This window comes from Triturus cristatus, chromosome 5_1, assembly GCF_964204655.1.
Source record: "Triturus cristatus chromosome 5_1, aTriCri1.1, whole genome shotgun sequence".
NCBI classification, from domain to species: Eukaryota; Metazoa; Chordata; class Amphibia; order Caudata; family Salamandridae; genus Triturus; species Triturus cristatus.
In genome coordinates, this window is record NC_140587.1 from 95,265,706 (window position 1) to 95,281,803 (window position 16,098).

General features: G+C 44.6%; 1 protein-coding gene across 3 annotated transcripts in view; it reads left to right on the forward strand.

Annotated features, from left to right (window-relative positions):
* The window catches only part of LOC146830297 (uncharacterized), a 123,057-nt gene extending 107,392 nt beyond the window's left edge, over positions 1-15,665 (forward strand). For all 3 annotated transcript variants that reach the window (XM_085604502.1, XM_085604503.1, XM_085604504.1), the window contains one exon: positions 14,413-15,665. In XM_085604502.1, coding sequence (XP_085460628.1) covers positions 14,413-15,328 — 916 coding nt within the window. In that variant the 3' untranslated portion in view covers positions 15,329-15,665. The remainder of the gene's footprint in view (positions 1-14,412) is intronic.
* The last annotated feature ends 433 nt before the right edge of the window (positions 15,666-16,098 follow it).

Below are 16,098 nucleotides of genomic sequence, written 5' to 3' on the forward strand. Positions count from 1 at the left end.
TGATTGATGACGTTGGGTTTGTGGCAGAACTCTGGGAATCATCATGAACGGAGGGAAGGCATAGCACAAAGATGCTGGCTAGTCTTGCAGAAACGCATCCGTGGCCAGAGCCTCCAGATCCGGACGCCAGCTGTAAAGGGCTGGGAGTTGTCTGTTGAGGCGTGAAGCGAACAGGTCTATCTGGCAAGGGCCCCAAAGATGGTTCAGCGACTGGAAAACCCGGGGATTGAGTCTCCAGTCGCTGAAGTCCCACAGGTGCCGGGAGTGCTAATCGGCTACTTCGTTGTTGCAGCCCAGAAGGTATTCCGCTACCACCAAAATTCTGTGTTGAAGGCAAAACTGCCAGAAATCTTTGGCAATCTCCGCCAGAATCTGGGACCTCGTCCCCCCTAGCTTGTTCACATAGCGTACCGCTGACACATAGTCCATGCAAAGCAGGATATAACAGTCCGTCTTTCGAGGTGAAAGGCAGCGGATCGCAAAGGAGCCTGCCAGAAGCTCCAGGCAATTGATATGCAATGAAAGTTCCTCCTGTGACCAACGTTGAGGGCAACGAGCTATGATGATGATGTCGTCTAAGTATATGATCAGAACAACTACCCACTCTCTCAATGATTCCACTGCTGGACAAAGGAGTTTCGTGAAGCACAAAGGTGCTGACGAGAGGCCGAAGGGGAGGACTCTGTATTCATAACAAACTCCCTGCCAGTGGAACTGCAGAAAACATTGATATGGTGCGTGGATGGGAACAGACAGACACACATCTTTCAGGTCCAGATGGACCATCCAGTCCCCTCCTGAAGGAGGTCGCACAGAAGATGGATGCCCTCCATCTTGAAATGCCGATATACTACCCATCCATTAAAATCCTTTAGATTTAAAACTAGCCTGGATCCACCCCCTTCTTCTCGACTCAGAAGATGCTGCTGATAAAGCCTCAGGGTGAGGGTCATTGGCCACTATGGCCCCTTTCCTTAGGAGAGAATCTATCTCTTCGGAGATAAAGTCTTGATCTTGTTGGCAAAAATACACCTGGGGGGAGGAGAGCCCTGACTGGGGGAGTTGTAAAGGTCTAGCTTGTACTCCTGCACTGTCTCTAAGACCCATGCATCTTGCGTGATCGTGTGCCAAGTGTACAGAAAAATCTGTATCCTGCCCCCCAACATTACTTGTGTATACGTAATCAGTCTCACCTGAAATTCCGGCATGCTGCTGACCGCCCTGATTTCCTCCGTATCTGCCCTTCCGGAATCTGTTTTTGGCACGCCGGGTCTGGTAGAATGAGGAGTTATTATTGTAACTGGAGTCCTGGTAGCCTCCTCACTGCTAGTGGTATTGACCACACGGGGCGCCTTGGTTGTAACCACGGCCGAACAACCTCCCTCGGTATCGTACGGCCCTGCCGAAAAAGCGAGCAGAAAGCCCGTTTGAGAGATCTTTGAGCTTTGTCCAACCCACTGAAGGTGGCTACAAACTTAGTAAGCTATTTAAGGAAGGGCTGACTGAATAAAAGGCCCTGGGCTAGGGGCCCTGACTCAGAGGAGGAGAGCTCCGCTAATTTGGGGTCCAGCTTTAGTAAAATGGAGCTCCGCCTCTCGCTGGCCATCGCGCAGTTCACATTACCTAGTTGGCATACAGCCCTCTGCGCCCATCCAATCAATTCCTCAGGGTCTATTGCCAGTGCAGACTCTGTGGCTCTAAAGCCCAACTCTAGTATTTTTGGCAATGGGCCCGTCAAGTCCAAAGGTTTGTCTTGGCATGATCTCCATTCTCGGTCTATGCCCTGTATGGGGTCTTTGGTGTATTTCTTGAATTACATGAGCATAGAGGGATCTATATGCGGTGTCTCCGCCACCTTACCTGGCAGATCCGGCCTTGGGCACTCTAATCTGAGCTGTGCCCTTACGTCCTTGTCAAACGCCTGTCTAAGGTGAGCCTGGATGTAATTGACCACTTCTTGGGGCTATAGCCAGGCAGTGGAGTTGGTGTGCACTATCTCCGCCGGCTCAAATGTCAGGAGCTTAGGTTGTGAAGGGGTCTCTACATGTCTCCTCTTCTTTGATCTCTTGGAGGGTCTATGAGCCTCTTCTTGGTCGTACGTATGGCCCGAGGAGGTGTTGTCGTCATCCTTCTGATTTAACTCAGTGACAGTTGCCTCCTTATTGGGGTGACATAATCATGTTTGCCCGCCATCGTTCTGGCTAACCTTGCGAAGTCCACAGCATGGGGATTCCTCGCCCCTTTCCCATTGGCTTTGGGGCGAGTGCTTGAGCTGGGGAGCCAGCCTTGTTGCTGGGCATAGCGCACAAGTGACGCTTCAGCGGCTCTATGGCTCTTACCATGGCCTTATTCACAGAATGCTGCACTCCTGCATCTAGTGCCTCCACGAGGTCTTGTTCCATGGACCCAGAGGTTTCCTCCTCAAAGTACTCCTCTTCATAATAGAACTCCGACATGATGGCACACAGTAGTGTGGTAAACTATCCCACAGGAGGATTGCCTGTCTCCCACATGAGGGGTAAAACACACAGGTGAGGCTTACTATCAGTCTGAGGGTATCAGAATTCAGGGGGAGTGGGTAACCCCAGGCAAGTCAAATGCAATATGTTAAAACTATAATGTGGAGGAAGGGCTTGCCAGATCCACTCTAGGCAGAGCCTATGCCTATTAATACAGCCCCAAACACACTGTACGTGCTGGGCATCACCGGGAGCTGGGAACGAGCCAAATGGGATAAGAGCAAGAAACACGGCTCCCGCAGTCGTTTAAGCCCGAAGGATTAACTTCAAAGTGGGCAAAATGCCCACCACGCATGCGCTGTGTCGGCTGCTCATAACCACGGAAAGAGGACTGCGCGTTCCCCTGACATGAGCCCTTGCTCACTTTCCTCCCGCTCCACTCAGTGAACAATGCGGGCACGAGGCGCCCGGTCGGGGAGGCAGAGCGCTCCCACATGCACGAACGAATCATAGTCGGCGCTCAGCAGAAATGGTTTAATGCTTTAACCAATCAGTATATCAACTACAGTTAGTGTAAACCACAAACAATATGCAGTACTGTGAAAGCACTTAGCTGACTGCAGAGCAGCAAAGATAGAGGACACTGTCACCTTGACAGGAGCTTATATAGGAGACACTCTATAGTTGGCCATGTTACCTGTAAGGTGCTCATGGGTATTGTAGTATTTTGGTTATTTTTCATTTATTGGCTGCTGTAAAATATCAGTAAAGAAATGAGATGCATAATCGGAGCCTCCAGGCCTTACTTAGTATCACGTGATCATTCTGGGGGATTTTAATTTCGATCTTCACAATCCTTCAGGCAAGGATACGATATCCCTTCTTGAGCTTTTGTCCAACATGGGGTTTTCTCTGTGTGTCTCTGCACCCACTCATATCTCTGGGCATGCTCTCGACTGCAGTTTCTCTAAATGTGCCTATCTGACTATTGATTGTGTCCACCCTTTTAGCTGGTCTGACCACCAGGCGATTGTATTCAATGTTCCTCTCCCCCACTTTTTGTTTTAAACAAGCCTGACTTCTTCCAAGCCGGTTATGTGGTGAAACGTTAGCAAAGTTACCTTGGCTTTGCGGGAACAGGCTCTCAATTCCTCTAGAGCCAATTATATTGACACTATGATACTCTGCAGAAGGTTTCCAAGTCTGGCTCTTGTCCTCCCTGGATCTCATAGACCCGCTTAAGGCGAAACTAGCTACGAGAAGTAAACCATCTGCACCCTGGTTCTCTGCGTTACTCATGGGTCTCCGCCAGGCCTGCTTTAGACAAGAGGCAGTCTACTAATCCACTAAGACTGCTTTTTTTCACAGAAAAAATTAGGACAGTTTTTAAAGTAGTAAATGACTTGTCTACCCCCGTCTAAGTGTCTTGTGAATTCCTCACAAAATTTATCACTAAAATGGCCTCTTTTTCCAGTGATAAAATTCTGAACATTTAATCAGATTTTGAGTTTCCTATGGGTGATGTAACTGAGACCAAAATCGACATGCCATATACGAGGCACAATCAGCTTAATCAGCTGACAGCCTTCCCCCTGATTTCCTTACATCAAACTGAGAAATTGCTGCTGAGTACTAAATCAGGATCTCCATCTGATCCCTGCTCTTCCAAAATACCTCAACTGGCTCCTGTTCCCATTGCTGACTTTCTGCACAATATTTGTACACTCGCTTTGTAGTCTGGCTTCTTCCCTTCCGCCTGGAAGGAAGCGATTGTTACTCCACTATTGAAAAAACGAATGTGGATCCAGAGGATCTAAAAAACTTCCTTGCTTCCAGTGCTGGTCAAGATTTTTGAAAAGTCTGTTAACCAGGGGACTTGTCAAATTTATTGAGGCTCATGACATACTTGATCCCTCACAGAACGGCTTCAGGAGCGGCCACAGTACAGAATCTGCCCTGACTGTTGCCATTGATAGTATTTGACGTCAGGTTGAGCTATTCTTGTGCTGCTTGGTTTGCCAGCTGCTTTTGATACAGTTTTCCCGGTAAAGATGATTGAACGCTTGCAGCAAATAGGTGTGGGTGGATCTGCTCTGAAGCTCTTTTGCTCTTTTTTACCAATAGAGCTCAAATGGTTAGCTGTGGAGGTTTCAAAGCTGAAGCCTGCAGTTTCCCCTGTGGGGTCCCTCAGGGTTCTTCCCCGAGTCTAACTCTGTTGAATATTTATGCTGCTCCTCTGGCTGAATTGGTGCACTCTTTTGGGTTCCAAGTACTGTCGTACGTGGATGACACCACGATCATTATGTCGATTGCCAATGACCTGACCTCTGTAGCCAAGAAGTTCAGTCACTGTATGTCTTGCATCAGTAGGTCGACGAAAAACAACTCACTTAAATTTAGTGCGGACAAGACAGAGGTCTTGGTCTTTGCTACCCAGGTGGATGTCTGGTCTAACATCTGGTGGCTGGAGAATTGTGGACTGCTGCCTCCAACTGTCAGATCCACCAAAAACGTGGGTGTCTTGTTTGATAACACCCTGCGTTTTGAGTATCAGGTCAGTCATACCATGAGTACTTGCTTTCTCATTTTAAGGACTTTGAGAAAGATTTTTCCTTATATCCCAATTGATCTGTGCCAATCAGTCATTATCGCTCTAATCACCTCACAAGTGGATTATTGCAACTCCCTGTATCCTAACATTGAGGCTTCCTGTGTCAACAAACTGCACGTGGCTCAGAACGCAGTGGCCAGACTTATGTTGAACATCCTCAAGATTGATCTGTGGCTGAAACATCTTACAGCCCTCAATTGCTCGCCCCACATCATAGACTCTGCCAGATCCCTAGGTATTACATTAGACAATCACCTAAATAAGTAGGATCACATTAGTGCAGCCACCAAAGGAGCAAACTACCATCTGAGCATTCTGCAGAAACTTAAACCCTACCTACCACACGTAGATCTAAAACAAGCGATTCAAGCCCTAGTCTTAGCCAGACTGGATTATGGTAGTGCCACACTATGTGGCCTACCTAGATACAAACTGGCCCCTCTAAGAGCCTCCCTCAATGCAGCAGCAAGACTTGTCCTCAGAACTACAAGAAATGAGCACATCTCTCCAGCCCTAAAAACCTTAAACTGGCTAACATACGAAGCAAGAATCCAACTGAAAATGGCTTGCATAACGCACAAAGCGTTACACTTCAACACCCCAGTTACCTGGCCCAAAAGCTAGAAATATCACAGGGCAGCAGACCCTCACGATGTGCGCTCACCTTGCTTCTGAAACCCCAACGAATCCACACAAAAAAAAACTGGGGCTAGAGCATTCTCGGCTATCGCACCCAAGATATGGAGCTCTTTACCACCGGACCTTCGCCTAATTTCCTCCACCTCCGCCTTCAAAAAAGCAGCCAAATCTTTTCTACTGACTAAGTTCTTAACCTAAGTCAATATATCAGTGACATTGGAAAGGTATAGATACCAAACTATTATGTAGATTGTTCTTCCTAGTACTGGCTCTATTCCAGTCCAGGACCTGTTAACCTATTTTTAATTTATGATATGTTCGACTCTCACGCATATGTTTGCCTGTTGACCAGACCAATTTGTTTAACTGTATTCTCTTCATGTAATGCGCCCTGATACATACTAGGGTCACGTTCGCACTATACAAAACTTTATAAATAAATAAATCCTGAGGCATCTTTCGGTAAGAGAAGCAATCTGGTCCCTCCATAGGCTTCCATTAAAAAAAAAAGGACTATCTTTAATTCTCTCTGTATGGCTTTCGTAGCTTTGCACCAGAAAGGCTTTTTCCAGCGTAATTCCTTCTTTCGGTGGTATTCCACGAGAAGGTCTCTTACATTTTCCTCTCGTAGGCAGGTGTTGGTTGTTAGAGTCCACACAGCCAGATGGGGAGGTTGGTCCTTCTTGGTGATGGCTGCCAAAATATGGACCACCCTGCCTTTGCACAGCTCAGAAGAAAACTCTTTTAACATGTTAAAAAAACTATTGAAAAATTTACTTTTCTCTCTCCATCTCCCTTAGTCATGGGTTCCTCTGTTCTTGGCCAGTTTGGGGTGCTCTGTGCTAGCACTTTGACACCCTTGGGTATATAGTGTGCTATATAAGTTTCCCAAAAATACCATTATAATAATCCAGATCATCTTCCATCTGGGTGGGAAAAACACAGGCATTAACATCCCGCCCATTATTATAATTGCTTCTGGGAATTTTGCTACCAAATTCTGAAAGGATTGCTCGAAGGATTCCAACCAGCCTTTCATTCTCCGGTACTCTTCTTTATAAATATAAACATTCATAAGAAGAAATCACTTACAAATATTATTACTGCAGCTCAAAGGAATCCCCTAACTGTCACTGTTGTGAGACCCAAAGCTTCTGGTCAGAAAACCTTTGCGCCCTGATTGGAAGTTTCTGTGCCATCCTTATACTCAAGTTGCAGGCAGTCCTTGTGTATTCCAACAGTTCAGTTCTGTAGGAAATCCACCTTTCAGCGTGGTCACCTGAGATTTTGTTGTCTTTTGCCAGACCCTATATTTTTGGTGATTTTAGAACTCTGTGCACCCTTTCCCTGCTAACCAGTAGTAAAGTGCCTGTACTCCCCCCTTTAAAAATGATTGGTCTGACATATTTCTAATAGGCATATTTAACTACCTGTAAGTCTCTAGTATATGGTACAAGGTGTACCCAGAGCCTGGAAGTTAAAGTACCACCAGTGGACTGTGGTACCCATTGCGACATCCACCATGGGGTCACTGCAAACATGGTGCCAGTTCTACACAATTTAGCCTGACTGCTGCAGTGTAACACTGCAATTTGACCAATCAGAATGAACCCCTTTGACAGGTCAAAACTCTCCTTTAAATATGAATAAGTCACCCCTAAGTATGCCATGTAGCCCACAAGGCAGATTGCATAGGATTTAAAATCTGGACATCCAGAAATGTAATGTCCTTACAGTGACTAGCACCAAAATGTTAGCTGCACTGTGACAGACCTATCTGTCCTATGTAGACAATCAGAGTACAGACTAAAATCCTAATACTGTATCTCGGGAAAGAGACTAGCTAGAACAATAATTAAAATAGTTAATAAAAACCCAATTTAATGGTGAAGTCAGATTTGTAATAAATAGTGAGAAATAGTAACTTGCAGAAAGTTACCTTTCCCCGGCCAGATGTTCCTGGAGGATAAATTGCATTTTCTCTCCAGCTTCTCCAAGCCAGTTTTCAGCATTTAAATAGATGCGAATAAAGTGTGAAATTCCTACCAGGAGCTACATAATAGGTCCCTGTGATTGACAGGTCGACCTGACTGGGTAGAAATGACTCCACTGAACCTCACAGAATATGACTATGGGATTCCGTTTTGACACTGTAGTGTCAAATCCTGCTAGAGTGACAAATTCTGCTTGACAGGACTGATGGGTTTACATTTAACACCGGGGGAACACTTAAAATGTGCAGAACAAGATGCCAAGACACTTCTTGTGTATCAACTGTCTGGTTGCTGAACAACCCTTCTTTTGTTCCACCCAGACTTTTGCCTCTGGGTTTATTGTGGGTTCAGTGGATGCCCCAAGCTGGATTAAAGTGTTAGAGGAGACTGGGATTCCTATAGCCTACTTCCCCACACAAACCCAGCCCTCAAAGCCCAAGTTTAGTGTGGCTGAAGAATTTCACCATCTTGAAAATGCCCAGAGTAGGTACAGTAGGCCCTAAAAAACTTTACCCTAATGGTTAGGGTCGGCCCAGGAGCCAGTCCCACCCCATAGTTTGTGCCAGGCAGAAATATGGCATCTCCTGGCTACCACTTCAGCCTGCTGGACTGGAGGAAGAGCAGAAGAGGACTGGACCTGCTCTGTGACCTGAGAGGAATCCTGAAGGACTGTGGTTTGCAAGCGGAAAAGAGTGTGTAATGAGATCTGCTACTTATAATAATTTGAAGGGGGTGGATGAATTGTAAATGAAAGTTATAACTATAGCTTTTGCATTTTTAAAGTTTGTGTAGTTTAAACTTTGTTTGTATGGGTAAAATATGTTTTCCTAACTATAACTAAGGTTTAATCTTTGCTTTTTAATTGAATTTCCATGTTTTTGGGAAATATTTAATAAAAATGTGTTCCGAATCATAGAGGTCTGTGTCGGAAGTGGAGAGCTGTTATGTGGAGTGTCGTACAGTATAGTGGAGTAGAGTGTTTTAAAGTCTATTGTCATAAACTGAAGTATTGTAGAGTGGAAACGATTAGAGTAGAGTGTAATAGCATATCGCATAGTGTGGTAAAGTGTTATATAGTATACTGGCACAGTGTCTCCCATAGTGGAGTCAAGTATCGTGGACAAGAGCAGCAAGTTCTACAGTGGAATGACATTTCAAACAGTGAGTATGGCATTGTAGACGGTCATAGAGTGGAGTAGAGTGTTTTAGAGTGAAGTAGGTTGAAGTAGAGTGTAATTGAGTAGAGTACCGTCAAGGGGAATGTTGTAGAGTACAGTGGAGGAGAATTGTGTAGATTAGAGTGCGGTGTCATATAGTGGAGTGGAGTAGGGTATCGTAGAGAGAAGTAGAGTGGTGTGTCATCCAGTGTCATACAGTGTCATACAGTGGAGTAGAGTGGATGGGCATAGAGTGCAGTAGAGCGTCATAGAGTGTAGTACAATGTTGTAGAGTGGAGTTGATTGTGGTGGAGTACAGTGTCGAACAGTGGAGTGGCGTAGAGCGGAGTATAGTACAGTGGCTTAGAGTGGGATAAAGTTGAGTATAGTGGAGTACACTGGAGTGTGGTAGTGTAGAGTGGAGTTAAGTATCATTGAGTGGAGTGGCTTATTGTATTGGAAAGCGATGTAGACTACAATAGAGTAGATTGGCATACAGTCTAGTTGATTTTTGTTGAGTGGAGTGGTGTAAAATACAGTACAGTGTTTTAGAGTGTGGTACAGTGGATTGGCATACAGTGTTATAGAGCAGAATGGCACTGAGTGGCGTAGAGTGGAATACAGTGAAGTAGTGAAGTACAGTGGAGTACTGTGTCAGAGTAGAGTGGAGTAAACTGGGGGGCAGTAGCATACAGAGTTGCATACAGTGTTGTATAGTGTACCAGAATATAGTAGAGTAGAGCGGAGTAGAGTATTGTACAGTGGTAAACAGTATAGTACAGTAGAGTGAAGGGGTACAGACAGGAGTAAATTGTGGGAGAGTGGCATACAGTGTAATAGAGTGGATTTTCAAGAGTACAGTAGTGTGTGAAACAGTGGAGCTCCATAGAGTGGATTGTTGCATTGTAGCGTAGAGTAAGGTAAAGTCTCATACAGTGCAGTGGAGTTGAGTGGAGTTTTGGTGTGTCGTACACAGAAGTGACATGGAGTTGAGTGGAGTGGCATAGTGTAGGCTATAACCTGTTATAAATTGGAGTGGCGTACAGTAGAGTGAAGTACTGTGTAATATAGAAAAGTGTCATTCAGTAGAATAAAGTGTTGTAAATTGGAGTGTACGGACATAGAGTGGAGTACAGAGTTGGACAATGGAGTGTAAGTAGATAGAGTGGAATAGAATGTTGTAGAGTGCTATGAAATGTAGTAGACTTTTATAGAGTGGAGTTATATAGAGTGGAGGACAGTGTCATATGATGCAGCAGCATAGAGTTGAGTGAAGTACACTGTAGTGGTGAAGAGTGGAGTACGGTAAAGTGGAGTAGCATACAGTAGAATAGCACACAGTGGAATACTGCACAGTAGAGTGTCATAGAGTGAAGTAGCGTAGAGTGGAGTGGTGTACAGTGGAGTGGCGTAGAGTGGAGTAGGGTACAGTGGGTTAACTTAGAGTGGGATGGTATACATTGAAGTAGTGTAGCATAAAGTTCAGGAAACTCTCATACATTGAAGTGCTGTCTCATACAGTGGAGTACTGTGCCGTACAGTGTTGAAAACTGTCGTAGAGTGGAATAGAATGTTGTACAAATTAGGGTATGAGCATAGAGCCAAGTGAAAATTTGTACAATGGAGTGTAGGGGGATGGAGTGGAGTCTAGAAGAGTGGCATTTAATGTAGTAGAGTTTTGTAGAGTGGATATATATAGAGTGGAGGAGAGTACACTGAAGTGGCGTAGAGTTGAGCAGTGTATGGTGGAAAGGCATAAAGTGAAATAGCATAGAGTAGGGAAGACTGGAGTAGCGTACAGTGGAGTGGCATAGAGTGTAATAGTGTACTGCTTAGTAGCGTAAAGTGGAGTAGTGTAAAATATAATATTGTATAGTGTAGTAGCATACAGTGAAAAACATACCGTGAAGTGTTTAGACTGGAGTAGTGTGCTGTGGGGTGGGGTAGAGTGTAATAACATACAGTGGAGTGGGGTAGAGTGGAATACTATACAGTAGAAGGGCAAGGATGGAAGTTGCGCATAGTGTAGAATAGAATGGCATACAGTGGAATAACAGAGTGGAGTACAGAGGAGTGGCGTAGTGTAGAATAGTGTAGAGTAGAATAGCGTAGAGTAGAATAGTGTAGAGTGCTGTAGAGTACAGTGGAATGGGGTAAAGTGAAGTAGCATATAGTGGAGTGGCATAGAGTGGAATGGTGTAAAGTGGACTAGTGTAGAATGGAGTGGCGTAGAGTGAAGTGATGTACACTGGAGTGGTGTAGAGTGGCAAAGCGTATTGTGGAGTGGCATACAGTGGAATACTGAACAGTGAAGTGTCAGAGTGGAATAGCATAGAGTGGAGTGGTGTACAGTGGAATGGTGTACAGTGGAATAGGGTACAGTGGATTAGCGAAGCCTGAGGTGGCATACATTGAAGAGGTGTAGCGCAGAGTCAAGAAAACTATTATAAATTGGAGCAGTGGCCATTACAGTAGAGTGGAGTACTGTGTCGTATAGTGTTAGAAACTGTCGTAGAGTGGAGTAGAGTGTTGTACAATAGAGCGTACGGGCATAGAGTCGAGTAAAAATGTGTACGTGGATGGAGTGGATTCTAGTAAAGTGGCATAGAGTGCAGTAGAGTTTTGTAGAGTGGAGTTATATAGAATGGAGGAGAGTACACTGTAGCGGGGTAGAGTGGAGTAGCCTACAGTGGAGTGCCATTAAGTAGAATAGCATAGTGTAGCGTAGCATAGACTGGAGTGGCGTACAATGTGATAGCATATTGTGTAGTAGTGTACAGTATATTAGCATAAACTGTAATAGCATATAGTGTTGTAGCATACAGTGGAGTGGCTTACAGTGAGAGGTTTAGACTGGAGTGGTGTACTTTGGGGTAGTGTAGAGTGTATTAGCATACAGTGGAGTGGGGTAGAGTGGAACACCATACAGTAGAAGGGCAAAGATTAAAGTTGAGTGCAGTGTAATAGTGTAGAATGGAATGGCATACAGTGGAATAGCGTAGAGCGTAGTACAGAGGATTGGCGTAGAGTAGAATAGCATAGAGTAGAATAACGTAGAGTGGAGTAGTGTACAGTGGAGTGGGGTAGAGTGAAGTAGCATATAGTGGAGTTGCATTGAGCGGTGTACACTGGAGTGGTGTAGAGTGGAATAGCGTATACTGGAGTGGCATACAGAGGAATAGTGTAGAGTAAGTTGTGTACAGTAGAGTGGCTTAGACTGGAATAGCATATAGTGAAGTAGCATACAATGCAGTGGCGTATTGTGAAATGTTATAGGCTGGAGTGGCTTACACTGTAATGGGGTACAGTGTCATAGAATACAGTGGAGTGGCGTACAGTGGAGTGGTATCCAATGGAATAGCGTAGAATGGAATGGGGTAGAGTGGAGTAGCATTCACTGGTGTGGCATAGAGTGGAGTAACACACAGTGGAGTGGCATACAGTGTAATTGGGTAGAGTGAAATACCGTGTAGCGGAGTGACATACAGTGGAGTGGCGTACACTAAAGAGGTGCAGAGTGGAGTTGCATACAGTGTAATAGCATAAAGCAGAGTAGCGTCGAGTGGAGTTGTATGCAATGCAATAGCGTACAGTGAAGTGGCATAAAGTGTAATAGTGTTTAGCGGGGTAGGGTACAGGGGAGTGGAGTATAATGACTGGAGTGGCGTATAGTGGCATGGGGTAGAGTGTAATAGCATACAGTGCTGTGATGTACATTGGAGTGGGATCCAATCGAATAGCGTAGAGTGGAGTGCCATACACTGAAGTGGCATAGAGTGGAGTAGCGTACTGTGGAGTGACATACAGTGGAATAGCATAGAGTAGAGTGCTGTATAGCGGAGTGTCATACAGTGGAGGGATGTAGACTATAATAGTTTATAGTGGAGTAGCGTACAGTAGAGTGGCGTATAATAGAATGGTGTAGACCGGAGTGGTGTACAGTGGCCGGAGGTAGAGTGTAATAGCTCACAGTGCCGTGGCATACAATAGAGTGGGGTCTAATTGAATAGAGTAGAATGAAGTGGCGTAGAGTGGAGTGCCATACACTGGATTAGCATAGATGGGTGTACTTGAGTGGCATACAGTGGAATAGAATCCAGCAGTAGCAGCTCGCCGAGGGAGTGCAGAGGGGCGGCGGGTCGGGGAATGGGCAGGGTGGGGGGTAGTAAACTCCGGCATACGGCGGAACGGAGTTAAGTAAGAAAATAAATAAATAAAACTATTTACATTGCGCGAGCTGCAACGCCAACTCGTCGATGCAGCTCGCGCAATTTAATTTGTTTTATTTATTTATTTTCTTACTTAAGTCCGTTCTGCCGTATGCCAGAGTTTACCACCCCCACCCTGCCCCTCCCCTGCCTCACAGGCCTGCTGCACTCCCTCGGCGAGCCGCCACTGGAATACAGTGGAGTGGCATACAGTAGAATGGCGTAGATTGGAGTAGCATCAGTAGAGCAACCTAGACTAGACTCGAGTTACGTGCGGTACCCAAAAGAATCAACCACGCACCCTGATATCTAATACTGCCAAAATGTAAGCAAAATCTGACTTGCTCTTTTCACTCTACGCAAAATACAAAAGTCTATGTAAAATACATTGGATTTCAAGTCTGTTTTTGGACCCCCCTTTTTTCTTTTTACCCCCTTGACCGAGCGCCGCAAAACTTTCAGTACTCCAACAATGAAACGGTGGCAAAGTTTTGCTGATATTCATCAAACGGGCACAAAGTTATTCAGGGACAAATGTAAAAAAAATCCCCCTCTCTGATCTCTGTAACTATACCTATAGAGTGGCTACTCTGTAATTTTATATATATGTATATAAAATTACAGAGTAGCCACTCTGTAGTTATAGTTACAGAGATCAGAGAGGGGGATTTTTTTTACAGGTATTACAACTCAACAAATACAACGGTAATCTTCTTCTTATACAGGTAATAGTGTAAAACAGCCAATACGTGTTTCACGAAAATACTTCTCTTCTTCAGGGCTTAGCAGAAGAGATTCCAAATACACAAAATACGTGCACCTGATTTCCAGTTCCCAAATTTCATTATGATCCGATATCTCAATCGATAGATTCTTTCAATAACAAGCATAGGCTGTCGCCTCCTGTCACTGAAAATGCCATTACGTATGATACGTAAACATGTGTTGGCTGTTTTACACTATTACATGTATAAGAAGAAGATTACCATTGAATTTGTTGAGTTGTAATGCCTGTATTCATATCAACTATTGAAGAATGGCCTCAAGTGTCCAAAAGAGGGACTTGCAATAAAGAAGAATTTATATGGACATTCAATTTGAAATTTGTGTTTTTCTCAGTACATGACCAAATGTTTGCAACATTACCTGTAAGGAAAACAGGGAACTGAGAAGTAGCGTGGGGGCATTTTCCTTTTCCTTCTACAACTGATTAATAAATATTGATATGTCCAACACCGTGACAGTGCATGGAATCGGTTGTAATTTACATTAAAGTTTCTAAATTGTGATTCAAGATTGTGTGCATCTTTATTCTAACCATAATTTTCATTATATTTTCCACAGTGTGCTACAGATGTTAGAAAATTTGGGCCAGGACGCAAGCCAATATAGAGAAGATGTGGAAGGAAAATCAAAATCCCTTGAGCATCTTATCCACAGCCTGTATATAGAAGCCATTAGGATAGATCAGAACCATAGTAGTGCCACGCTGATGAGTGCCACCGGTGCTGGAATTTCAGTGGCTGGTGGCATAATAGCTATATCTGGGGCCATTTTAGCTCCGTTTACAGGCGGAGCCTCACTGGTCGCCAGCGTGGGAGCCGGCGCCTCATTGGTAGGTAATGCTACCAGAATTGTTACTTGTGGGGCAGAATTAGCAAGTAATTCCACATGGAAAGTTAGGGTATGTCAAATTCTACAGGAGTGTGAACAAGAGCTACTGGCACTGAAGGACAGCTATGAAAAAGTACAACAGAGCATGCAAGAACTGGAGAAGGCGAAGGACCTGAAGCAGAGCTACCGTGATGCAATCAGTAACATGAAACAGTCCATCAATAAGTATGGGCCACCACTGAAAACCGAAATGTTTACATTGATATTAAGAAGTATTGTTCATCTGACAATGAGATTAGTGGCTAGGTGTATAGCAACGGAAATTTCCAAGGAGGGGGCCCAAAGGACCACCTTTAAAGTGGCTGACTTTACAGCCACAAAGTTTGTCAAGGAAAGCGCCACCCCGTTCTCTATTAGCACCATACGTGATTGGTTTTCATTTTCTAAAGCAGCCTCCAAAAAGATGAGTCTACGTGTAGCCAATTCCGTGGCCACTGGAGTGGCAGCAGCAATCTTTCTTCCTGTGGATGTCTATGATCTTTGCAAAGATGTGACACACTTGAGAGAAGGTGCCCCATCAGAACTTGCCAAGGAGATCCAGAATGTGGCAAAACTGATTGATGAATTTATGCATTCGAGAGGATAAGTCCTATCAGTACGAATGGGTCCAGCAGGGAGAGCACCGGGAGTCGGTGTGCACAAGCGCCTAGCGTATTGTTCCCTGATCTCCACATGATGTATATACAATCTATAAAAATTGTTTGTTCTGGCCAACCCTTACAAGGGGTATCTAGACATCACCAGCTCTGAGAACCTGTAATGAAAGGAATTTAGCATTCTCCGCTTTACGCTTGCACCCTTGGCCTGATCAATAGGTGCTTGAATATATACTTTAAGGAATTGTCTTCACTTACAAATGGTAGTGCTTATCTTATGTTAGCACTAGAGCTATTTCTTGCACATTAAAGAAATTAAACAATCAACTGATGCCCTTTGTTGACTGAGAGAAAAATGTTGGGATATATGAAATATGAGAAGGGAGCCTACCTTCCAATCCCAACACAAATTGTGGCAAACATCTCTTCAAATGTCCTTTCTACACCATTGGGGTATCACCCTGCACTACTTCACATCATACCATCCAACCGCAACACTCTCCAAACAACCATCACTTCACCAAGCAACACTACTACAAGTATACCCCACAAACCCACGTGACCAGAATCTTACAACACCATATATCACAATGGCACACACGACAACCCGTACTGAACTCTATTCTACCCCTTTAAATTCTACTACATACCATGCCACCTTCAGCATTATGTCATCACAGCATAAAAGACCCACAGACCACTTTACTAAAAAGCACCACTTTATGGTCCAAACCCGCGTGGCACCTTAACATGCCATATC